Here is a 27,155-nt window from a genome sequence, read left to right as displayed (position 1 = left end):
TCAGGATGTGACATTTCTTTGTGGTGTACCACTTGTACCATTGAGGAAATATGAACTCTAAAGTGATCGTTAAGTGACAAGTTAATTTTTCGAACCCTGCTGAGGGTTGTTATTGGTTACAACCCTAATTATAAGATAATGTCCCATGTAATATTCTAAGAAAAGCAAACTATGAAAATAGTTGCTTGTTAAATACGTTTACTCAACTTTATAAGTCCTATTGAAAATTGAGGTTAAAAGCTTGCTCAAATGTTGTCCTCATGCAGATATATAAATTTGAAAATGTTTTGATGTGCAGCAAAGAAGAAGAAAGTTCATCGTGCAACAGGTCCCCATCCGGACCGGTTCAACAGATGGGACCATGTGCTCTTCCCCTTCACCCTTGACCCCTGGAGGGATTTCAGTAAGTCAATCAAGTCCAATGTAAGCACAAAAAGAAAAAATGTACAGCAAATAATACCATTTAAGTAGGTGAATTACTGTTGACACTTTCTGCATATCAAAACTATCGTGATTCACAGCATCAATTTAAAAGTAACATTTATTTATAACACTTCTTTAATTCACGGGGGACATGGGGGAGCTCAGGTGTCTTAGGTGTCGAAATTAGCATCACTTGGGCATGCTAGAAAACCTATGACCTTGGCTTCAAGTCCTGGTTGGCCCCTTTTATGTGTCTAGGTTTGTCAGTACCATATCCGTGCTCCCACATTAAGCTGACATGCTGGGATATAACTGGAATACTGTTCAAAGCTTTGTTAAAACCCAACTCACTCAATCACCCAGTCAAATGTAGCTTGTCCGGGGGGGGGGAAACGTTTTCAAGAAGAATCTGACATTCTGATATTAATTTACTATGGTTTGTACATGATATAGTGAAAATGAATAAATGAATTGATTGTTTATGGTTACTATGACAACATGTGTCTCATTTGCTTTCAGAATATGAGCGTAACCCTCAGCTTGGCAACTACCATCTTCTTGAGCTTCATGACAGCCCTTCATCAGATCCCAGGAGAAACAAGGCCATCCTGCAGAAGAGGGACAAGGAACAAACTCAGCAACACATGAGGAGCCAACTACACAAAGTCAAGCCAGACAGGAAACCAGCAGTGAACTCCATGCTAGAGAGGGAACTGTTTGCTCCCACTCTTGCTGAACAGATAACATGTGCAGCTCAGGCGAGACGTATTCAGCTTGGTCTCACAAGCTCCTTGATGTCTGCAGAGAGACCTCCGAGCCCTGAACACACAGAGCCACACGATGAACAAAACACATCTCTATACAGACCCAAAATAGACCCTGAAACACATTTACAAACTGAACACAGTTCCTTTTTGCATAAATCTGGAAAGTCCAAGACGAGTAAGTCAGATATTGGGGACAGTGGCCATTATTTGCCTGAACTAGAAGTGGTGTCAAAAATGAAAGTAAGTGCCAACGACAGACCTGGAAGAGAAACTGAAGCGAATTTAGAGCAATATGAACAGAATATACCTATTTGTGTTAGTAAGTTGAAATACCCGAGGTGTAACAGTTTACATTCAGTTGCTAATGAAAATGATCATTCCATAGAAGTAGATTCTTTGGATCTCAGAAGATACAGCATCTCGGCTCCTGCCTGTGCAGTAAAGACTCTAAAAGAACTACCACAGAAGCAACATTCCACAATAATCCACAAAAATGTACCTGCATCAGGAAAAAGAAAGATGGAATCATTTAGTATTCCCCCTCCAACTAATTATCATTCCAGTGAAGGAACAGCGGTACCTCAGACTTTAGGATCAACCTCGGAACATTACTCACCTCAGGTAATGCAGCCCACATCCTCTCAGGATCTAGCATGTTCAGTGCCTCGTACAACATTCCAAGTAGACCGCAATACATCTGCTCAGGAGCTTCTCTGTGATAGTGAAACTGCTAATTCTCAACATGCTACAGAGGCAGTAGGCAGACTGATGAATGGTGCAATGAAAGTACTTCAGAGCTCTGGGGATGCCATCCTTCGCAATTTAACATTGGAATATTTTGATCATGAAACACAGTCATTGTTAGCAAGAGAATGTGAGCATCCTGTGAATAAGAAAAAGAGATTTGAAAGCAACAAAGTCCTGCACCGTTCTGAAGAAAACCCAGGCCAATCTTATCGAGGCCAAGGAGAAACTGATAGCAACACATGTGAGGCAGGTGAATCAGTTTCATTTGGTAGGATTATGGACCAGACTTACCCTTATCAAGCAATCAAACCATCTGTGAAAGCCAGCGCAGAGCAAAACATCAACAATACTGTGAACATTGCAGCATCCGTAAGAGGCAGGGACTCGGCTAAGCTCCAGAATTGTGAAAATTCAAGCCTCAAGACTGGGACAGAATCCAGTGTGAAAACCTCAGATACAGCAAAACAGTCTGTGACAAGTATTGCCCTCACTGCGGCAGCAAACAAGTCTCAGAACATCTCTACATCGTGTGTCATGGTTACTAAAATACACCCAGAAGAGGAGCAGAGGACACAGGAAGCAAAATACCCAGATATTCTGCCACATAAGTCATCCAGCAGTCACAATCTTTCACCTTCTAAATGTGATCTATTTGAATTGAATAAATACTACAAAGATGTTGAGCCTTTGGTAGAAAGTGTAATGTCGCAGATTATAGTGGTAGATTCTACAGATTCGGAAAATGAAGTTGAAGGATGTGTCAAGTCTCTTTTGGGTGATGGTGAATCCCAGGAAGCTCCTAAAGACTTAGATACAACTGATGTGTTAAAAATGGGAAAAAGGATTCCTACAATTGGTGGCATGTGTGCTAGAGACTCGAGGTTCAGTCCTATCCAGCAAATCGAATCCCTCACCCCAGCTGTTGGTTGCCAGATACCACAGTTCATACCGACTTTAAAACCCTCTGCACAGATTAGCACTCACCTGAGCAACTCGGATCAAACTCACACAATGAACAAGCTAGGTTTGGTTGGAGAAAGACCTGACATCCAGCCAACATTACAACCAGGGACAGCCTTTCAGCTCCCTGAACAAAGAAACCGTGTATACTTTAATCCTCGTATGATGCATTTGTGGCCTCAAGTTCAACAATATAACCAGCAGGCAACTCAACAGACCTGTGTTATGTATCCTCAGTCTGTTTCTCCACTCAGCTATGCACATAGTTCCTTGCCGTACCCAGTCTCCAACTTGTCCAGCGCCTCTGGACTGCCATGGAATGTCAATGCATCACTGGGTGTTAATTTATATTCGTATCAGGGCCAGCCACAACCATATCCTTCAGTGATAACCTCTCCCACAGAGTTCACGTCCACACAAAGAGATTTGTCGTCCAGGACTTACACCCCACCTCTGAGGGAGCCTCCTGTTGATGTGGAACATGTTGCTATGCTGCAACAGCAGAAGGTCCATCAGCTGCTCCAACAAACAGTTTCGCCAACTGTCACTGGTTATTGTGCAGATGACAGTGTGGTTGATTCTGGTATGCCAAGAGATGATGGTAGCTCTTCACATCAAACCGGTGGCCCTTGTGTTTCTCCTATCACAAACAGGGATCTCAAAAGCAAACCTTTACAGGTGTTAAGCCAAGTATCTGAAACAGAGGCAGTTACATCTTTGAAAGAACTTTCCAAATTTGATCAATATCTTGAAGATATCTCAGACAATGATGACCTGGGTCTCAGATCAGTAGAAATAGATGTCCATGTGCCAGAGTTTAGAGAAAGGCTTCAAAATCATCTCAAATCCTGCATTGACAACTTGAATGATTTCACACACGACTTGCATGAGAGAAGACCTGATGCTGACCTGGAGCCAGGGTTGGACCTGTCCAGCATGTACTACACATACTGTGATGAAGTGCCCATGCCAGAGAGTCTGCAGTGTACTCTGAGTCAGGGGGAGAGGACGGTGCTCCGGCAGTTTGCAGATGTTCAGAAGCAGGTATACGAGTCTTTGCCTGACAGTCCCAGGGGACCCCGCGGTGGTGTCACTGAGGGTGGCATTGTCAATGCTGATGATGACTTCCTTCTTCAGGGAAAACCAGGTAGGAATGTGATCAGACAAGGGCATTACATCAATTTGCCCAAACCAGAAGTAATTGGAAGATATCAATCAAGTAGTATATCGGTATATGTGCCGACATTTCTGTATTCCACATTCTAACAGCCAAAATTTTATAAGGATATTGTTCACTTAGGCAGACCACAGTCTCACTAATTACATATGGTAATAACGACCTTGAAAGGACCACTAATTGTAGTTTGTTATAACCGTAGTTCCTTATAAGCATTTCGACTGTCAGACATCAAGTTTACTGTATAATGACACATGTGCCAAAACAAGAAACAAGTTAAATGAGTTGATTGATAGTATGTACTGTGTGTCCCAGGTGATCTGGACGACATCCTGTCTGGCATGTATGCTCTGTGTCGGTCTGGGAAGAAGTGGCTGATGCTTGTCCACTCCAGTGTCATCATGCTGTTGGCTAAAACAAGGTAAACTTTCTGGACTGCTCTGGCAGTGCTTCTGCCCCAAAGTGTGATCAATCACCAGGTGACTTGTACAGTGTTACACTGGCAACATGAACACTAGATGACTTGTACAGTGTCACACTGGCAACATGACCACTAGATGACTTGTACTGTGTTACACTGTCAACATGAACACTAGGTGACTTGTACAGTGTCACACTGTCAACATGAACTCTATGTGACTTGTACAGTGTCACACTGGCAACATGACCACTAGATGACTTGTACTGTGTTACACTGTCAACATGAACACTAGGTGACTTGTACAGTGTCACACTGGCAACATGAACACTAGGTGACTTGTACAGTGTTACACTGGCAACATGAAAACTAGATGACTTGTACAGTGTTGCACTGGCAACATGAACACTAGGTGACTTGTACAGTGTTGCACTGGCAACATGACCACTAGATGACTTGTACAGTGTTGCACTGGCAACATGAACACTAGGTGACTTGTACTGTGTTACACTGGCAACATGAACACTAGGTGACTTGTACTGTGTTACACTGGCAACATGAACACTAGATGACTTGTACAGTGTTACACTGGCAACATGAACACTAGGTGACTTGTACTGTGTTACACTGGCAACATGACCACTAGATGACTTGTACAGTGTCACACTGGCAACATGACCACTAGATGACTTGTACAGTGTCACACTGGCAACATGAACACTAGGTGACTTGTACAGTGTTACACTGGCAACATGAACACTATGTGACTTGTACAGTGTTACACTGGCAACATGAACTCTATGTGACTTGTACAGTGTTACACTGGCAACATGAACTCTATGTGACTTGTACTGTGTTACACTGGCAACATGAACACTAGATGACTTGTACAGTTTGACACTGGCAACATGAACACAAGATGACTTGTACAGTGTTACACTGGCAACATGAACACTAGATGACTTGTACAGTGTTACACTGGCAACATAAACACTAGGTGACTTGTACTGTGTTACACTGGCAACATGAACACTAGGTGACTTGTACAGTGTTACACTGGCAACATGAACACGAGGTGACTTGTACAGTGTTGCACTGGCAACATGAACACTAGGTGACTTGTACTGTGTTACACTGGCAACATGAACACTAGATGACTTGTACTGTGTTACACTGGCAACATGAACACTAGATGACTTGTACAGTTTGACACTGGCAACATGACCACTAGGTGACTTGTACAGTGTTACACTGGCAACATGAACACGAGGTGACTTGTACAGTGTCACACTGGCAACATGACCACTATGTGACTTGTACAGTGTTACACTGTCAACATGAACACGAGGTGACTTGTACATTGTTACACTGGCAACATGAACACTAGGTGACTTGTACTGTGTCACACTGGCAACATGAATTCTAGGTGACTTGTACAGTGTCACGCTGGCAACATGAACACTAGATTACTTGTACATTGTTACACTGGCAACATGAACACTAGATGACTTGTACAGTGTTACACTGGCAACATGAACACTAGGTGACTTGTACTGTGTTACACTGGCAACATGACCACTAGGTGACTTGTACAGTGTCACACTGGCAACATGAACACTAGATGACTTGTACAGTGTTACACTGGCAACATATGAAAAATAGGTGACTTGCACTGTGTTACTCTGCCAGCATTAAGTATATGGCCTGTACTTTGACAGAGGAGCGGACTCTGAGCAGTGTGAGGTACACAAGACTTTGGCGTTGATCTCCACCTTCAGGAAGCGTGGCATAGTGAGGCTGGTCTCCCAGTGTGAGTGTGATCGCTACATGCGCAGCGCCTACAGCCTCGGCCTGTGTGTGGCCAAGTTCCGCCAGAAGGAGTTCCCTCTGCTCCGACTTAGCCTCGTCGTCTCAGGTAGGCACTGACAATGTTTTATTGTGAGCAAAGAATTGTTTTTGATATTGGAAGTTGCATTTTCTGGATGAGAACTGGCTGATTTGTACACTTGAGGCACAGCAGAATATATATTAATTTCTAATGAGAAATTATTATTGCTCTCTATTGATGATTTTGGTTGCAATCATACACTCAGTAATATTGGAAGTAAATTGCCAGTTGTGAAAGTTATGTCTCCTCATTATTACATCATAATAGTCATATTAACATGCAAGCCAAGTATATATTCATTTAGGCATACAAAAAAATAATGCTGTTACCTTTAATTTCCTCTGACACACAATAAAGCTCTTTCCAACTCTCTAATCATGTTATTTCTTGCATAGTGTATTAATTATGTTGTTTTCAGAAAAACCTGACAAAACACTAGAAGTAACTGATGGAACGCGCCATGTTGTCTACATCCAGCCTAAAGCCTTCATTCAGCAATATCTCACATCTTGACCAGCCACCCTCCACCATCTCGTTTTCCAAGTCATCACCAGCATTTGACTGCAAGCTGTTAGGTCCATACCTTGATGTTACAGCCTGGAAAAGCTGTTGGTCACACACTAGTAACATACTGTACTGTGCAGTGAACATGTGACAAGGACTCTGCCACAAGCACCCGTTTCCAAAAAATATCCCCCAGGTTTCAGATTTGACTGTAATCTATGTTCAGTTTATTTTCTTCAAGTTCCATGTGCCAGACAACTTTCCGAAACTATAAGAGTCCGGTTTCCACCCTTGCCTGAATTATGGAGTTATATTTTGGCTGGACTAACAAGTCTATGCATAGTCCAATCAAAAAGTTACGAAATAGACATTCGGCTTATAAACAGCATGGCAACTTCTCTGCAGATTTTGGTCGACTGCAGGATATACAGAGCATGTTTATTGTCAAATGTGCATCGACAGATAATTTCCAAATCTTTCTCTCTTTTTTGAGCAGCATGCTCATGTGCACTTCGTGAGGTAAGATCCATTTGATCACAATAAAGATCCTGTTTATCGATCAGAACTTTTTGACTAGGAGCCGCCAAATTGTTTTAAGCCAATGCAAGTGATATGATAGGTGGAATCTGATTGGCCAATAGGAGGGACATAACTTGAAAAAGCCACTAGTATCAGAACAATCAAGCCATAAAATTCCAGCCTAGTTCGGCTATGATGGAAACTGGACTTTTGTAGTGAGTAATCTCCCTTGCCTAGGGAAGACGTGTGCCAGATTGTAAATACGTATAAAATTCAGCTTTTTGTGATGTCCACAATACCAATGGAATGTACCTGACAAATTGATCAGACCTTTCCATACACACAGGGCTATTCTCTCTCATAAACTGGGGCACAACTCTCACAGTGCTCCCTCCTTGCACTTTGACAAAGATTCATCAACAATATGTGTACATTGTGTAGACATCCTTGCACTGTGACAAAGCTTCGTCAACAATATGTGTACATTGTGTAGACATCCTTGCACTGTGACAAAGATTCATCAACAATATGTGTACATTGTGTAGACATCCTTGCACTGTGTCAAAGCTTCGTCAACAGTATGTGTACATTGTGTAGACATCCTTGCACTGTGACAAAGCTTCGTCAACAGTATGTGTCCATAGTGTAAACTCGCCTTGCACTGTGACAAAGCTTCGTCAACAATATGTGTACATTGTGTAGACATCCTTGCACTGTGACCAAGCTTCGTCAACAGTATGTGTACATTGTGTAGACTCGCCTTGCACTCTGACAAAGATTCATCAACAATATGTGTACATTGTGTAGACATCCTTGCACTGTGACGAAGCTTCGTCAACGGTATGTGTACATTGTGTAGACATCCTTGCACTGTGACAAAGATTCATCAACAATATGTGTACATTATGTAGACATCCTTGCACTGAGAAGCTTCAACAATATGTGTACATTGTGTAGACTTGCCTTGCACTGTGACGAAGCTTCGTCAACGATATGTGTGAACAGTGTGGGCTGTCCATGGATTGGGTCAAAACTCCAAACAATGTTAAATGTACATTCTGTGAGCTGTCCTTGTTTTGTGCAAAAATACAATGGATGGGAATGCTATGTATTCCTTTCACAGCGGTTGAACCCGGACAATGATGTTTAAACATGATTTCATCAATTCCACATGTGCCCCAACCCTAGACATATTGCAATGACCTGTGACTGTGTAGGAAGACTTCTTTGTGTTTCAGTGCTTGTTTTCCTTTGGATGTAAACATTTGTCATATAAGAAATGACTTCATTATCATTAGCCCATTACCACTAGTCAGTGTTAGGCTAGGAGGTATTTCCATGAATCTGTGCCACACTCTTTGTTTAGTGCTTGCCTGCGAACAATATGATTCAAAGGTGCCCCCATGTGTTAATAGTGCTGTATTGCATTTAGCCATGCTTATCAGCATCAACTGTTTATGGCTATGCACCAGCTTATGAGCAAAGGTACTGAGAATTACACTGCAAGCAATGCTTCAAGCTTAATATTGAGCAAGTGTACAAACTAAAGTTCTTTGTCAGCTTATGTACAAACTTATGGCAGATTGTTAATGCAAGGTCACACAAATTGTCAGTATGTGAACAAAGTGACTTGTTTGTCAACATGAGAGCAAAGCTTAATGTTTCTTTTGAGTAAAGATTAGTGTGTCTTACTGCAGGGTTAGAAGGAAACGCAAAAGCATTTCTGTCCCAGCTAAAGACATTTGGAACATTTTAGCTAGCTCAATGCTAGCAGGCTAGCTAGTGTTAACTTCCAACCCTGTGCTGTGTATTGTGATAAATACTCTGATAAGTGTGAAGGAAACGTTGTGTCCTGTTTTATAGAAGGTTGTACAAATACCCCTTGTCTTCAGAAACAGCGATGGTCACCTATTGAAATGTTGTTATATTATTATTGTTATATTTTTGAACTGCATTGATTATTTTGTGTCACCAATGCTCACAATGTGTGTGTTGTCTTTCAACTTAACAAAGGGAGGTAACTTCTATTTTATATTGCAATTTGGTTACCGAGATGAGTTGATATTTTTAAAGGTGAAAGTTTGACAAGTATGTTAGACCTTCAGCACATGGAGAGAGTGTTGCAGCTGACTGGTCTCTCCGGTTGTGAAATGTGGGAGTTCCTTCTGACATTTGTTGCAGACTTTGGGCAGAATGTAGGCCTCACTGCAGGTCCAGATAAGTCTGAGCATCATTTACTTTTTCACTTGAATGTTTTGACATTCCTTATAAAGAGCAAGGTGTGGAGAGAGTAAATGGTAGTCGAAAAGAACACTTTTAATCCATTATTGTTTATTCTAGTGGAAAGATTGCTGAGAGTGGCAGTAAGAAGCCAACAAAATCGTGTTTCATTCTCTGTATGTCATAACTGAAGTTGGATTTCACAACCATCATGTTTATGCAATAATGTAAGTAATATGTAAGTAGTGTTCTTGACGTGGCCTTTGTCCCACCATAATGTGAATAATCTCACCTTGCCACTTTCTGAGAATATTGTTGGCATCATTACCTGGTGCTCTAGCTAAATATGACTCCCTAAAATCAAAATGAATGTTTGAACTGGTTATACATGTGATCATCATGGTAACCTTATGTTTTGTCAAATCCATATCAAAGATATTCCTAGCGCAGGGTGCATGGCACTTCTAGAGAGTACCAGTGTCAAGATATTACTAACTCTTGCAACATTACCTCCACAGCACCTTAAACCCAAAGAGATGCTTTCTCAGCTTCATATAGTATTTTCTGAACATTTCTCTTTTATTTTTTTATATAAATTGTAAGGTCGAAACAAGCTTTCTTAGTTTTGCAACAAAATTAGAAATCCTCTTTTACTGCGAAATAGGGCAGTCTGCAAATTGAGCCACAAGTCCAAAATCAAAGTATAGTAAGGTCACTTTATGGTAGTCTATAAACTCAGACTAAAATATGCTAAAAATAAGGCCACTAAACTTTTTCGGGCTAGCAGGCGCAAATGTTTCTGGCACAGACTGATCGAGAGTTCTGATAAATATCTTGTTTCATTTTAAGTATGTCGTTTCAGCCCTCATTATTTGGCCTTGTACAGAGCAGCCAATATCAAGCAAGCAGTCCAACAAGACCTGTTTTCTCTTTTTTAACAAATGATCAAGATCTTTATAGACAATATTATTGTTGTTTCATAATTAAAAACTATCAAATGGTTCACTTAGTGAATCTCATGATGTGTAGCCAGAGTCCATTATCAGTAACATGTATATGGTCCGATGTCAACTTGTTACCAGTGACTTTGTTGCATTCCGTGGTTGCACAACATTTCTCCGACCCGGGAAGATGCTGACCAATCACATCCTGCTGATAGTACATAGTATGCCATGTGATATTTGATCAAATGTTTGTAAACCATGTGATAATGTAGAGATATTTGATAATCATGACATAAATTGAAAAATCTTTGTTCCTTCCACAACTTGAGATGCCATCATGTAAAAACTTAGGATATGGCTTGCATTGTACATCATTCTGTTGTTAGTGTCTCAGGTAGTATGATAGAATCCTGGACACATCATTTGAAGAATGTTTGTATCGCCCATGTACGTGTGTATAGATTCGTATCCCCAACAATTGCTCTGATGTGGCTTGTGGCAGTATTTGGCATCCAATCATATTATTCTTTGTTCTTGATCTACATCACTGCAAGGTTTGAAGAGGCTAGCTCAGTATTCTTGTCTGAATTATTTCATCTTCACAATTCCTCAAATCAAAGTGTAAAAAGTTCCAGCTGGATTTCCCCTTGGGTTGTATATATAAATTATTGCTCTTGTGTACATTATGGGAAAACCTAATCAAGCAGACCATTGCAGAGCATAATTTTGCATAATATTCTTGAAATTGATAGTCCATTCTGTCAAAGAAACTTATGCAATATTTGTAGAACATCACCTATTTATGTTTTTGTGTTGATTGTCAAATGTTTCTAAGACCTCTGTTTCAAAACAATCTTTGTTACTGTAGCCAGAGACATATTGTTGGCGTTCTGCCTGGTTACATACAATCCACTCATATTTCTCTATTTGATACAAAGGGTCATATTTCTACAGAGGTCTTCATAACAGCTGAATGCATAAACACATCTATTTATTTCCATTACCGGTAGTATTTATTGTCTTCTAGGAATCCACATAGTTGACATCAGTATTATCATGATACCCCAACTGCATAGTTTTATATTCTTTGCAATGTTTCATCTCGTTTGTATCGTCATATCAACAAGTATTGTGTTGTGCAGTCTACTTCTTGGTGTTGGCAGTGGTGCTTTGTGTGTTTCAGTTTTTAGTTTTATATACATGTGTAACCTGGTGATGTTTTTCATTGTGTTCATCCCATGTCGTATGGCGACCAGGGCTCGATTTAGCTATGAAAACACACACACAAGTCGAACCTGTATTTGAAAAGTGCAACCAAATATTTATGTCTACCTATCACAAAGTGCATGTAAAAATAAAAATTCAATTTGTGTATGACTTACCCTTACTTGTCCACAAAAAATCGATCTTTGAACACATTCAATTCTTCTTCAGTTGTCTGCACAAAATCGATCTTCGAACACATTCAATACTTCTAAAGTTTATTTACTATGCTACGTCACTAATCCCTGTTACGTGTAATTTGTCATGTTTTCCTAAACTTCACACAGTAGGCACTTCAAGATTATGTGCACATGTTCCTATTATGTTTTACAGCAATGCGTCATTAATTTCAGTGACACTGGCAGCGGACCGGGCCATGTTTCAACTTTAATAAATAAATAGATCCAGGGTGCAACATGGTTTTGTTTGCTTCAACTAGGTTTTCATGTCAACACACAAGTTGCAAGTTGGATCAAGTTCCTTAAATCGAGCCCTGCTTACACTAGTCTGAGTGTCCCTCTTGATACAGTGCAACTGTTGACAACTCAAGTTCCAATGTGCTTCTTCTACAGTCTCTTGTTGACTGGGATCTTCTTAGTTTCTCGTTTCTCTCCTTGCTGGCGTTTCTTTTCAGGATATTATTATCTGTATCCTTAAGCTCAGTCATTTTTCAAGCAGGTTGTATATTCATGTTTGTGATCTTGTTTGTTACACTCTGCAACTGGAAATAAATCAGTTTAACTCAGTTATCACAAAAAGACAGGTATCTGCGAGTTCGCCACAGTCCAAATTACACCTTATTTGATCATATATGAAGCTATCCACCCTTTTATTTGAAAAAAAACATTGCATTCGCTGTAAGCCCTATCTTTCTTTGTACCGGTGTACTAACAAGGAAACCTGACTGACAGGTTACCACTTAGAATGGTTAAACGATGAAAGTAGTCATTATATGAGGTCCTCATTCTAACATATATCAAACTACAGTGCAATGACTTTGATATAGCTAAAATATTGCTGACTGGTGTTTATCCAATTCGCTCACTTTCCTCAACCATTAGTAATGGTATCTATATTGAACCTCTATTTAGTGCAATTACGTTCGCTGCGTATCTCATGCAGGAATGTGAAGGTTCGCTATTAGCTTCAGAAGGGATTATACAACTTAGTGTGTTATAAGTAATCAGGGTGCTGTGTGACAAAATAGAAATAACATCAATGAGTTGTGACGACAAAATGTGGAATGTTATTTTCAGGGTGTAGTGTTGCTTGTTTTCATGACATATCTTCTTATCACAGAGCATTCCAGAAGTAATCTACATGTAGTGAGATTATGGTACATCTTTGTCTTTTCCGATTTGGACATATCACTTGTATTTTTGAAGAGAGATTTCAGTTCCACTTTCAGAACAGTGTTTTACATATTTTAGTCAACATAGTGTACATGTAGCATAGCGTTAATATTATTTCACCTTTGAGCTTATGATCATTTCGTATCTGTTGAAAATAAAGAAAAGTACATTGTTGAGTATCTGTTTGTGTTCATCATTGTTTAGTTAAACTTGAGGACGATTTAGTTTCTGTAAGGTTGCAGTGTCGTCACTGACCATTCTATAGGGAAGTGTATTAGCATTTCGTGGTGTGAAGCCCATTTCTGGTGTCCGCCGACGTGATATTGCTGGAATATTGCTAAAAGTAGCGTAAAACCATACTCACTCACTCACTCACTCACTCACTCACTCACTCACTCACAGAACAGTACGGATTCAGGACATATCGCGGGAACGCACTCGTAAGAGTAATACGTAGCAGATGCACGTGAGCGGTGAACTCCTCGGACGTGTATGTCCACCGACTTGTGAAACGAAGGGCTATGATAGCAGTGGGGTGAGAATCCCACCCTACCATGTGTCTAGAATGCAGAAGTCAGAAGGAATATATCGTTTGTCGGATGTTTAAGTGAGTGTTCCTTTTTGTGCTCGTCACGTTGAACTATTATATAAAGAGAACATTTGACGCCTGCAAACCAATGTTGGTTTCGATGCGGTTTCACCAAAACCATCAAAAATGACCATTTGCTAGCAAAGCATGTTTATTCGTTCGTTTCTTGAAAACCGAAACTAGTTTTGGCCAGACCATACAACAGGGATGGCTTGAAGGTTTGGTTTGCGGGGACGAAGAAAAAAAATATGGCATCGCCGTCGTAATTGTTTCCACTCCTGTACAAGAAGCACAGGACATTTTAGCGAAAATTCACACCAATTCATCGTATGAAAGGCGGAAGGCATGGGTTTCGTTGAAAAAGTCCTAGGATAGAAGATACTTGGCCAACGTGTATCTGTTTATTTGAAAACGCTCACGAGGATAATCAGTGTAAATGGGAATAGCATGTTCACGACAGTAAATATCCTTTTTTGTTCTTTTTTTTCTGTCTCGTAGCAAATGCTAGGAGCAAATATGTGTTCATTCATCTTGGAACACCATAGTACGTATTCAGCCAAAAATGTCATCTTGATTCACGGATTCGACAAGTTAGTTTGTGTAACGTGGCAATGAGACATTTATGCTACGTCATGGCGGCCTGTAAGTAATCTAGATTGCACTAGACAAACCAGTGATTAACATCAACATCCAACGTCGTCGGGTTGTGATGAGACCGGTGGCCAAGCCTGACCACCGGTCCAATTAGGTAAAGGGGAATCTCTGAGTAACTCCATTCCTTAAAAATAATGTAGCCGGGGCCCAGTATTTTTAAAGAATAGGGGGTTACGAGGATATTATCCTACTTAAAAACATCCCTACACTTAAACGATAACAAAACATTCTAAAGAACCATAAAACAGCCGTTGTGAAGATCAGCTCGCGACGGAGCACGTGCAACAGCGGCAGAGAACAACTCGCCATTCCTGAAACACAATGGAGCTCCCCAACAAGAGAATGAACGCCACCGATGTGATTTAATTGGATCTTACGACCTAATGGATTGCTGCATGGGACCTATTCAAGCCCGAAATCCAAACGGAGTGGATGTGATAATATGTTCAAAGGCAAAAGATACTGCCAGGTGGATTTTTGCCACTTGCAACCTTTTTTATGTGAATATTTGGATTTGAACCAGGGAAATGTTTATGAAAAAGTTCGAGGAAACGCAACCAGCCAAATGACTCTTATTTTGCTAAGAAATATCGAATTTTGGTGAGAAGATGCTTTAACTTTAACTGCTGTAAACGCCACATATCCGACCCCATATCATTGTCACCTTACCAACTGTGTGGATTTGATGCTCATGTCATCAATAGAACAACCACGTCGTTGTGGCCGCCCACCCGTGACAACTCTTCGTCATGACGTGGATTTCACCCACGCATCTTTGACACAGACAACTCACTCAGTCCATACCATCCCTGGCAACGGAGGCGTATTTGCGACGACCGTCCAACGACATCTACGCATCTACGGCATCCGTGCGAGACGCCAATCATGATATCAACGTCGACGTCAATATTCTTATGACTCTTTTTGCTTTCTTTTTTATTTCTTTTCTTTTCTTTTTTGGAGTTTTATTTTGTTGTTGTTATGTTTTTTTTGTGTTTTTTGGTTGTTGTTTTTTGGGGGGTGCCTTGTTTGTTTGTTTGTTTGTTGTTTAACGCCGCACTCAGCAATATTCCAGCTATATGCCGACGTTCTGTAAATAATCAAATCTGGACCAGGCAATCCAGTAAGTGACATCATGAGCATCGATCCACGCAATTGGAGATCGATGACATGCATCAACCAAGTCAGCGAGTCTGACCACCCGATCCCGTTAGTCGCCTCTAACGACAAGCAGGGTAGCATGTAGATTGTTATTCGCAAACCATTCGTTGTGGAACTAACAGTGTTGCATAAGTTGAGGTTGTAGGACCATGTAGGATAATAGATTCAAATGCATCCGCGCGTTTGTTTCCGTTCAGGAAACTGTTCACTTGACTGCTTCATTGAGCTTAAACTCATTAAGTATTTATACTTGGATAAATACTTATAAAAGAACGTAATTGAAATCATCGACAGTTTCAATACAATATACAACCGACAAAGGATAAGGGAAGTAATTTAATTAACGTGGAGGTGTAATGGAGATAAATGTTTGTAAGATTATTTGTTGAGATCAATATCCGGTGTGTCCAAGTTGGGCGATACATGCACGACACTTGATGGCATACTGTTAAATAACTTGTGTATGGATGTCGTTAGTATTGCACGCCATAAGTGCAGGTCCTGGGTCTCTGGCGTACACTCTCCCCCCCAGAACATCCAACAGAGGCTCTATTGGGAACCCCCAGGGACTTTGCGGGTCAGGCCAATGTCCGCATGCCTTCTCGTCGGATATAATCAGTGACGACCTGGGCACGGAAGGGATGTTTCTGCAATCTGTGAATGGGAGGCAAAAATGTTGCGTTCGATCCGTGAAGATCCGGGGAAGAATAGGTCTTCAGCAACCCATTCTTGCCGTAAAAAGGCCGACTATGCTTGTCGTAAGGGGCGACTAACGGGATCGGGTGGTCAGGCTCGCTGACTTGGTCGATGCATATCATCGTATCCCAATTGCGTGGATCGATGCTCATGATATCAATCAGTGGACTCGATTATTTACAGACCGCCGTCATCTAACTGGAATATTGTGTGTGTATTGAGTGCGGCGTTAAACAACAAACAAACAAAAGATGTTGCTTTCAGATGTAACGCCATGGTATTGGTGTGAATGTACACCTCAACGATAGCTTCATATAAATTATAAGTTCCCTTATTTTTGTCGGGAGTATATAACAACTGTAGAGACATAAACCTGACAGTGTTCATTTTCAACAAAGAGCTGCATTAATTCGTGCAGTTTAATGAGTTATTGCGAATCTACAATTATATGCAGATCTCATTACGTAGCTGTGCAGGTAAGCATATAGATCCCAGGGGTAGTACGGGGCCGACCATTTGATATTCGGTGTGGGATGGGGGGAGGGGGTTGGTGCTGGGATTTTGTATAAGATAAGATATTGTTTCAGCTACAAAACCAGACAAACTTTTTTAAGCAATTGTATTTTTTGTGGCAGGCGCAATAATATGTCAACAGTCTGAAGTAAAATGGGTTTTTTTCAAGAATTTTCGAGGACAGTATATATTTTTGAGAAAATCCCAGACAAGACCGCCGCTAGGGAATCCGTGCTGTGTGTCAGGCGTGTTGGTGTTGTACACTGTCTGTTATTGGAGTAATCGTTGACCTGTTCGTCAGTAGGCGAGGTTAGTACTGCCATTGGTCCTTCACCCGTGGGGACTCCGGGTTAGCGTAGAGGCCCCCAACAACCCATGGTTGTCGTGAGAGGTAACGAAATGGACCGTCATTGTAGCCAATTGTTCGGGTCAATCTCTGGATTGTGTGGTCCAGACTCGGTTACATACAGACGGTCATGGTGTAGCTGGAATATTGCTGTGTGATCCCACCTCGATTCCAACCTGCATTGACTGCCAACAGGGTGAAGCCTCGTTGAACCCCGCCCGAACCAGCAGGTCTCTGTTCATGAGTGGACCGTAAAGCGTCGCATCTCCGTTAAACCAGGGTGATGCACTGTAAGTTGAACTATTGACTGCGGCGCCCCCAACGGTTAGCATACAATGTTCGTGTGAGCTTCTTGTGAATGAAGTCCAATACTTTACATCTAAAATAATAATAATAATAATAATAATTTGTTATTATTATTATAGATGTAAAGTATTGGACTTCATTCACAAGAAACTCACCACTCAGTGGCATGCTCAAAGCGTGCTTCGGTCACTGGTGTACACTCAAGAATCATTCTCAGCTCCCTGGGGAGTATACAACTCAAGCTGCCTGTTAGGCGCTAGAAGGTTAACCGGGGGGCACGGGTGGCCCAGTCGTCTAAGACGCCGCGATTCGCTGTGCAGAGTTGCGTCCCTTGGGCACGCCAGACACCTATGATTGTGGGTTCGAATCCCGGTTCTCCCCGATTATGTTTCTGGGTTTGTCAGCACCATACCCGTGCTCGTGGGTTTCACCGAACTGGTAAACGTCTCAGACCTGCATCACTTAGGGCTTTCCTCCCACATTAAGCTGATACGCCGCGATATAACTGGAATACTGTTAAAAGTGGCGTTAAACCCAACTCACTCACTCACTCACTCACTCACTAGAAGGTTAACTACATTGCCATCTCAGGCTACCGGATACCAAAGTACAAAAGTCACTTGCCCAAGGAGACATCTGGGTCTGCTTGGTACTGACATGGGTCACGTGTCTGGGCTCTTGACTTGATCGATTGCGTGTTCCATTGATCATTCTATCAACCACTGGTGCACCTGCCCTGACTTGATGATGTCCAGGCCAGTGATACAGTTGATTGCGCATTCAGCAACATTCACTTGTTTGGCAGCAATGCTCGAACAATATTCACATCAGAAATCATTAATTATATGAGCATACCGAATACTTTATGAATAGTGCATATCATTTGCGTAATACCCAGACCGCTGACGAGTGAAGACGACCAAATCCCGCTTGATGAATGTTGGTGCTCCACGATTATATGGGGACACGGGTGGCCCAGTCGATAAAGGCGCCGCAGTTTGGTCTGCAGAGTTGCGCCCCTTGGACACTCCAGACACCTATGATTGTGGGTTCGAATCCGGTTTGCCCCGATTTTGTTTCTTGGTTTGTCAGCACCACACCCGTGCTCGTGGGTTTCACCGAAGTGGTATACATCGGAGACCTGAATCACTTCGAGCTTTCCTCCCACATTAAGCTGACACGCCGTGATATAACGGGAATACTGTTAAAAGCGGCGTTAAACCCGACTCACTCATATATATGAGCATACTGATTTATATATGTTTCTTTGTTGTTTAACGCCGCACTCAGCAATATTCCAGCTATATGACGGCGGTAAGTAAATAATCGAGTCTGGACCATACAATCCAGAGATTGACAACATGCGCATCGATCCTTACAATAGGGATAAGATGACATGCATTAACCAAGTCAGCGAACCTGACCATCTGATCCCGTTAAGTCGCCTCTTACAACAAGCATAGTCGCCTTTAACGACAAGCATGGGCTGCTGAAGACCTTCTCAACCCCGGATCTTCACGGGTCTATTTATGTATGAATAGTGCTCATAATTTTCATAAAGCCCTGACCGCTGACGAGCCAAGACGGCCAGCTCCCGCTCGATGAATGCTGGAGATCCACGGTTATATCATGTGTTAGGATTAACAGAAGAAGACACGTTAAGACCGATGTGACAAATTTTATATGAAAACCTCAACGATGAGCAGGATGACAACGTGGAAGTGGAGTGTCTTTAGAATGTTCCGTTTATTAAATCATTACCATTTACTGATGGGATGAAACCGCTTCATATGAGTAGGTTTATTTTTGTAAAAGCGGAAGTGCAAAGTTCTCTGAACTCGTTGTGGAATGATATGCTGAAGATAGTGATACATTATAAATAAGACAATTCTTGATTCAGCGTAAACATTGTAGCTACACAAGCACTCCATGACCACACGTCTAGATATGTAAATTACAAAAACTACAATCTTATTACACTGGAAAGGCACAATATTAATTTTGTACTAAGCATGAAACCATCGTCCTACACACGGACTATTATACATGCGCCTTGCAAAATGAACAAAATATCTCACTGTAGTCCAGCGCCAAATAAACGGCCAACAATTTGGAGAGACTAGTATCCGACTGGAGATTGACAAAGTAAGCGAAAGAAATGGATGGACTTGTTTTAGTCATCAACTGCTGGGGCCAATCACCGACCTCATCTGAAACTATAAACAAAACATGTTAAGTACTGTTTCTTCAAACGTGCGACTGCTATCACTGCTCTCAAAATCGATACTAAAGTTTATTTGCAAATGTTCAACGCCGCACTCGGCGATATTCCAGCTGTATGAAGGCCTGTATATCATCCAGTCATTGATATTATGAGGAACGATTTAAGAGATTTTATTGGCCCGTGCTTCAAAACCACCGGCTTGAATGCAGTTATTACAGATCTGACAGAACGATGCCTCAGTGTATAGACATTGCAAGAACGCTAATAACTGGCATCCTTATCTGAAAGCAAGAAATACCTACACAAATATTCTCCGTGATAAAAGAGATGTTGAATATATTTGTAGAAAGATTTCATCCTGCCTTCCAAGTAGTAAGAGCGTATGGTGATTAGACATTAACCAAACATGTGTTTGAATCAATGGGTGACTCTTTTTAAAAATATGATACTGACGATAACTGGTATGAAACATCCAATAATATTTGAGACTCCAATATCACGGGACCAAGTTATCGGTGATATCAATACCTTGAAATGTGGTAAATCACAAGGCAATGATTAATTAATTGCTGAATTCTTTAAATATACCAGTGATATTCTTGTCCCATACAGTTAGTTATATGTAATTTGTTGTGTGAGAGTGAGAGTCTTGGTCAACTGGAAATAATCGTTCTGTTACACACTAACCATCCAGCCACAAGAAACGGTTCTTAAAAAATTCTGATGGCACAGCGTATAGATCCTCCATTTTAGGCAAGGTGATGTGAAATGGGGTTTAAAGTCGCGTCCAAGATTATTGCACTTATATAGCGACGTGCATGTACGTGTGTGTGTTTGTGTGGCTGCTTGAACCAATCCGGACTGATGCCGATTTATAGTGCTAGCTCACTGAGATACCATGCCTCAGTTAAACATGAACACCCCACTCAGACACAGTATACTGATTCCGAGCCGACCTGTCCTTGTTTTACCCCCTTAATGCCGAGCTCCAGACAGGGTAACAACAAGTACCATCTTTTAACGTCTTTTGGTATGACGCGGCAGGGGACCGAACCCCGGACCTTCCGCTCTCCGGGCGGACACTCTACCACAAGACCACGGAGGCGGTACTCCTCCATTTTATGAATACATTGCAGGTAATGTATTCAAATGTAAAAACGGACCGTTGGCCTACATTTACCGAAATAAAAAAAAGAAACGATCCACACCGTCGGGGTACAATGACACCAAATCACCGAGCCTGACCGCCCAACCCGTTCTAACGGGTCTGCGTTAATATAGAAGGACAAAGAACATACCCTTGCTGCCCCCTACTCGCTCGCCTGTTAATTGGCCTCCATCACCGTGTGATCCGGGTAGTCTTCACTATCCTCCTGCAATGCATGTGCGTTTGTTGGGTTTAGAAATATTCCAGCAACATCACGTATATAAGCATATATAGGTATACAAGATGACATATATTTAAGACAACATCCTTCACAGGTAGTTGAGTTTATGACAATGCGTTACCCCACAGGTTCCAGAAAACACGTTTAAACAATACCACTTTGTTTGGACCTTGGCCTTTGGTGGCGATTAATAGGAATGATCTCCACAAATACCATCAACGAGCAAGGGAATACTGCCCAACCACGAATGACATCTATTCGCGGCAATAATAAGACATGGAAGCGGTAGATGGCATTATTGTTTAAGCCGCAGTCAGTATATTCCAGCTTTATAGCACTGGCCTCTGTCCTCGGGGTTCACTGCAACATAAGGGACATCTCCACCCACCTGTTCCTCTTCATCTGCCTCCTCCCCGTCACCCGAGCTTCCCCCTTCGAGATCCCCGCCAGCTTCAGTGTCTGACCTCTTGGAGGGAACTACAACGGACAGGGAAGAAATAGACACATTTCTAGTAGACCACGTTCAACTTGTATATTTATTATTTCAGATTCTGTTCCTCTACCCGTTGGCGGTCTATTGGTCTGTGAAACCTCAATTCTGTCCCGGGGCACATCGAGTAGTCCATAGTTCGAGAAATGCGGAGTACTTATATCAGATCATAGTGCCGCTATCGGTACTACAAAGTTACATCGTCTTGAACAAATTAGTGTTTCAGTTAAATCGGATTTGTCCTATTACTACATCAAATACTTCAAATACGCATAAAAAACATTGATATATTAGTGAAGCTGTCATGACTTGCGTAGTTTCAACATATGTGTTTGTTGTGTAACGCCGCTCTCAGCCATATTACAGCTATATGATGGGGGCAGGGACAATCCAGTGACTGATATTGTGAGCAACGATCCACGCCTTCCGGGTACAATGACACGCAATCAACCAAGTCTGACCACCCGGTCCATTAGGTCGCCTCGTACGACTAGCATAGATTGCGACCCTTGAAGATCCGGGCTAGAATAGGTCTTCAGCAACCAATGCTTGTCCCCTGGGAAATTCCGGGGTAGAATTGGTTTTCAGCAACCAAAGCTTGCCGTAAAAGGCGTCTATGCTTGTCGGAAGAGGTGACTCACGGGATCGGGTGGTCAGGCTCGCTGACTTGGTCGATGCATGTCATCGTATCCCAGTTGCGTAGATCGATGCTCATGATGTAAATCATTGGATTGTCTGGTCCAGACTCGATCATTTACAGACCACCGTCATACAGCTGGAATAATCCTGAGTGCGTCGTTAAACAACAAACAAACAAACAGCACAGATAGTTAGGGACCGGAGACTCGGAATCCCAACGGGGGAGAATATATAACCTGGTGGTCTTACGTGGTAGTTTGCAGGACGGCAGGTCGTCACACGTCTTGACGGTTATGCCTTCACCTGGAACACCGGAACATCATCAGTTAAACACTTGAACTAGGTTTGCGTCTTACTACACAAACGGAAAAAACTTCATATCAAGTTCATTAAAATAAATTTCAATACATACTTGCATTCATGAAGACATCGCCTCGATTGTGAGGTCGTGAAACATAATTTGCACGCGTGTGTTCATGCAGGGTTCTCAATTTGGACGTGTTCCTGTTTGTTGGGAGTATGATACACACACACACGTGTTTTTTTGTAATGTGAACAGCACACACTGAATGTTTAGGTATCAGGTACTCATAGAATGTTTTAGCTTGACCCTTAATAACGCATAGGCAGCAATGACACAGCTTGCTGTAAAACCATGTCTTCGCGCCGTGGGTATGCGTCAGGCATTTTAATATTTCTGAAAAACAATATCATCTCTTTGGAGACGTTATCTGCAGCAGGGCAACACTCATGACTTGCCACGGGCCGATCGTCCACGTGTGAAATCAACAAAAACAACCATATTCGGTTGTTGCAGAACCGCACGCAACTGGTTGAGGGAACACAGCATCCATCCCCGACGCTCAAATTTGCTTCGACACCACTTCAGGTTCAAATAGCATAACACTGATGTACTACCATGGCCGGCTGTTTCTTCAGACCTCTCCCCGTAGAACATATCTGGGGTAAAATGGAACGACGCCTACGACAAGACAAGAACCAGCCGGTGGCGCCAGCTCAGTTGGGCCGATATTTGGTTGACATTTGGAACAACATCCCCAATCATTGCGCCGCCGCTGCCTCGCCTGTATCAACGAAAATGGTGGTCACACCTGATATTGACATTGTTCATTGAGTTGTTACACCCCACCCCGACCCCCACCCCGACCCCCACCCCGACCCCGACCCCGACCCCCACCCCCACCCCCACCCCACTTTTAGGGCGTCTCGCTCTCTCCTGTCACCGCCCAGTCGACAAAGGCGCCGCGATTCGCTGTGCAGAGTTGCGTCCCTTGGGCACGCCAGAAACCTATGATTGTGGGTTCGAATCCCGGTTCGCCCCGATTATGTTTCTAGGTTTGTCAGCACCATACCCGTGCTCGTGGGTTTCACCGAACTGGTAAACGTCTCAGACCAGCATCACTTCGGGCTTTCATCCCACATTAAGCTGACACGCCGCGATATAACTGGAATACTGTTAAAAGCGGCGTTAAACCCAACTCACTCACTCACTCACTCTCTCCTGTCACTATGCATGGGTTGTGTCAATGGATTTGTCAATGACGAATGACCAAAAGTTATGTCTTTATCTTCCACAGCATAACATGCACACCTCTTTATGTAATGCACAGTTACTTTTTTCCGTTGGTATATATAATATCCACAATGCTACAGTCGTGTCATTTACCAGCAAGGATGAGTGAATGATACCATCCTCCAGGGGCCGTTCAACAAAGCGACTTTAAGTCTCCATTACAGAATAGGATTTACTACACCCATGAAACCTGCAGTACTAAGGTGGCTTTCTAAACCGGGCTACGTTTCAAAAAGCCATATTAGCACTAAGACGATCGTAACTCCCATACTTTAACATAGGCTTACGACAGTCGTAGTGCAAAGATGATCGTAACTCCCATACTTTAACATTGGCTTACCACAGTCGTAGCACCAAGATGATCGTAACTCCCATACTGTAAAATAGGCTTCATACTTTAATATAGGCTTACGATATTTGTAGCACTAAGACGATCGTAACTCCCATACTTTAACATAGGCTTACGACAGTCGTAGTGCAAAGATGATCGTAACTCCCATACTTTAACATTGGCTTACCACAGTCGTAGCACTAAGATGATCGTAACTCCCATACTGTAAAATAGGCTTCATACTTTAACATAGGCTTACGATATTTGTAGCACTAAGACGATCGTAACTCCCATACTTTAACATAGGCTTACGACAGTCGTAGTGCTAAGATGATCGTAACTCCCATACTTTAACATAGGCTTACGACAGTCGTAGTGCTAAGATGATCGTAACTCCCATTCTTTAACATATGCTTACGACATTCGTAGTGCAAAGATGATCGTAACTCCCATATTTTAACATGGGGTTACGACAGTTATAGCACCAAGACGATCGTAACTCCCATACTTTAACATAGGCTTACGACAGTCGTAGTGCAAAGATGATCGTAACTCCCATTCTTTAACATAGGCTTACGACATTCGTAGTGCAAAGATGATCGTAACTCCCATACTTTAACATAGGCTTACGACAGTTATAGCACTAAGGTGATCGTAACTCCCATACTTTAACATAGGCTTATGACAGTCGTAGCACTGAGACGATGCCTGCCAGTTTCTCCGAAGGACGCTCACGGCAGGTGTATAATTTAGTGTCATAAACAAGACAAGTATTGTTAAAATTAAGACACAGTACATTGACAGATTTCGGTTCGAATCCCAGATCTGCCCCGATTGACAGGCCATTCCGTGCTTGGGGATTTCGCCAAGGTGGTAGACGTCGAAGACCTGCATCACTTCGGGCTTTACTTCGAAACTAGAGTGACTGTAAATTTAAAATAACAACGGCAGTATTTCAGACATATCGTGACTAGTACCCCAAATCAAAACTAAACCGCCGTGATATAACTGAAGTACTGTTCAAACACATATCCGTTCCTGGGGGACACCTGCTTCGGGGTCCCTTCGAAGTGAATTAATTACAAAAATTGAAATAATTTGCCTTTTTCGTCGATTTTGTAATCTTTTGTACCGATTTTATATATCTCAATCAACGCTAAAGGAAAATAAACATCAAAGCAAATCTACAATTCTGAAGTCAAAGAGAAAGTTTGTGAATGTTTGAGCATCTGTCCAAGTCGTACTTCGTGTTTTTCCAGTCTGTCAAGGACTTGGATGCTGAGTGAGTGTCAAAGGGACCGCGAATGGGGCGAAATCTCCAGAGAACCGACTAGCCGACAACGTTAATTACCGTCCAGGACACAGCCGCACTCGCGCAGTGATTAATCCGACTCTCCACCGGGGACGCCAACTTTTTCAATTTGTCAAGCCTAAAACTTTTGTGCTGAATCCTTTCCTGAGACGAGGTGACCGTTAAAGTTAAATATGGCAAAAAGTCTTTTTCTAAACTCATTTATTCTGTGTTAGTTGCGTATAGGTTTTTTTTAAATCATACGAAATACATCTACGCAAGTAAAAAAATCTTAATGAGATCAGTTTTCAACAGCCAGTGTGGCGGCCGGTGTTTCAGGATAATTCTCGCTTGTCCTCAGGCAGTGTTGAGACATAAATTCTTGATCCCTTCTTACACACACATTGCGTCTCCGCGGTAGATGTAGTGAACGTGGTGGGATGTTTAGTTAAGGCTGACATTAACGGGGAGGTTTAGACCGCCTACTGTACGAGGCGAGGTGGCGAAATGGGGTTCAACGTCGCGTTTCAGATTACTTCAGTTATATAGTGACGTGCATGCACGTGTGTGTGTGTGTGTGTGTGTGTGTGTGTGTGTGTGTGTGTGTGTGTGTGGCTGCTTATACTAGTCCGGAATAATGCCGATTTTTATAGTGCTAGCTCACTGAGACACCATACAGCAGTTAAATATGAATACCCCACACAGACACGGAAAACTGACTCCGATCCGACAAGTCCTTGTTTTAGCCCCTTGATGCCGAGCGTCAGGCAGTGCAACGACAAGTACTACTTTTTAACGTCTTTTGGTATGACGTATGTTGGGAATCGAACCCTGCTTCTCTGCGCGGGTAGCGAACGCTTGTACCACTTGGTCTTCAGTCCAGGGAATTCACGGGTACCGATTTGAAAGTCAGTAGTATATTTGTATGGTGCAGTCAGGTATATTACAGACATATTACGGCGGCCTGAAAGTATTCAACCAGTGTTGGACTGTTCAGCAACTATTCCGGGGTACGATGCTACACAATAGACCGTCGACCGTCCACCTAGACTCACCCCGGTCTCCCCACACAGGTACCCGACACACGTGGAACTGTATCTCGAAACAGCATTTGTATAGATCTTATTTATTGATCAATCGCATCAATTCATCGCATTTATTCCAAGAGTTTGTTTCATTCTTTGGGGTTTAACGCCGCACTCAGCAATATTCCAGCTATATGACGGCGGTCTGTAAATAATCGAGTCTGGACCAGACAATCAGGTGATTGACATCAATTGCATCGATCCACGCAATTGGGATCGATGACATGCATCAACCAAGTCAGCGACCCTGACCACCCGATCCCGTTTGTCGCCTTTTACGACAAGCATGTTGCTGAAGACCGATGCTAACCCGGATCTTCACGGGTCTTGTGCACAAAGTAAAGGGTTAGGGTTATCATTTGCCCGATGCAACATGACGTCACTCCATTGGCAGAACATTAAGTACATTCAGCGAATGTGTTATTAAACACCGAAGTCATTATTCTTCCAGCTATGTGACGGCGGTCTGTAAATAACGGAGTCTGGACCAGATAGCATGAGCAACACTCCATAATGTAACTTAAAACCTTCACCACCCGTGAAGATCCGGGGTCGAATTAATCTTCAGCAACCCATGCTTCTCGGAAGAGGCGACTAACGCGACTGGGTGGTCACGCTCGCTGACTAGGTTGATGCATGTCATCGTATCCCAGTTGTGTTGATCGA

At 42.3% G+C, this 27,155-nt stretch overlaps 2 protein-coding genes across 2 annotated transcripts in view; one reads left to right on the top strand and one right to left on the bottom strand.

Annotated features, from left to right (window-relative positions):
- The window catches only part of LOC139445636 (uncharacterized), a 71,909-nt gene extending 58,580 nt beyond the window's left edge, over positions 1–13,329 (top strand). Inside the window, exons 22-26 of the mRNA XM_071226813.1 lie at positions 299–403; positions 943–4,044; positions 4,390–4,495; positions 6,211–6,407; positions 6,799–13,329. Coding sequence (XP_071082914.1) covers positions 299–403; positions 943–4,044; positions 4,390–4,495; positions 6,211–6,407; positions 6,799–6,893 — 3,605 coding nt within the window. The 3' untranslated portion in view covers positions 6,894–13,329. The remainder of the gene's footprint in view (positions 1–298; positions 404–942; positions 4,045–4,389; positions 4,496–6,210; positions 6,408–6,798) is intronic.
- Positions 13,330–19,109: 5,780 nt separating this feature from the next.
- The window catches only part of LOC139445770 (properdin-like), a 41,599-nt gene continuing 33,553 nt past the window's right edge, over positions 19,110–27,155 (bottom strand). Inside the window, exons 10-13 of the mRNA XM_071226983.1 lie at positions 22,438–22,491; positions 21,448–21,536; positions 20,970–21,044; positions 19,110–19,663 (exon numbers count right to left, since the gene is read on the bottom strand). Coding sequence (XP_071083084.1) covers positions 20,997–21,044; positions 21,448–21,536; positions 22,438–22,491 — 191 coding nt within the window. The 3' untranslated portion in view covers positions 19,110–19,663; positions 20,970–20,996. The remainder of the gene's footprint in view (positions 19,664–20,969; positions 21,045–21,447; positions 21,537–22,437; positions 22,492–27,155) is intronic.

This window comes from Haliotis cracherodii, unplaced genomic scaffold, assembly GCF_022045235.1.
Source record: "Haliotis cracherodii isolate W230 unplaced genomic scaffold, xgHalCrac1.p SCAF_6, whole genome shotgun sequence".
Taxonomy (NCBI): domain Eukaryota; kingdom Metazoa; phylum Mollusca; class Gastropoda; order Lepetellida; family Haliotidae; genus Haliotis; species Haliotis cracherodii.
Note: the sequence above shows the minus strand (reverse complement) of the source record. Positions and strands in the feature narration are given on the sequence as shown.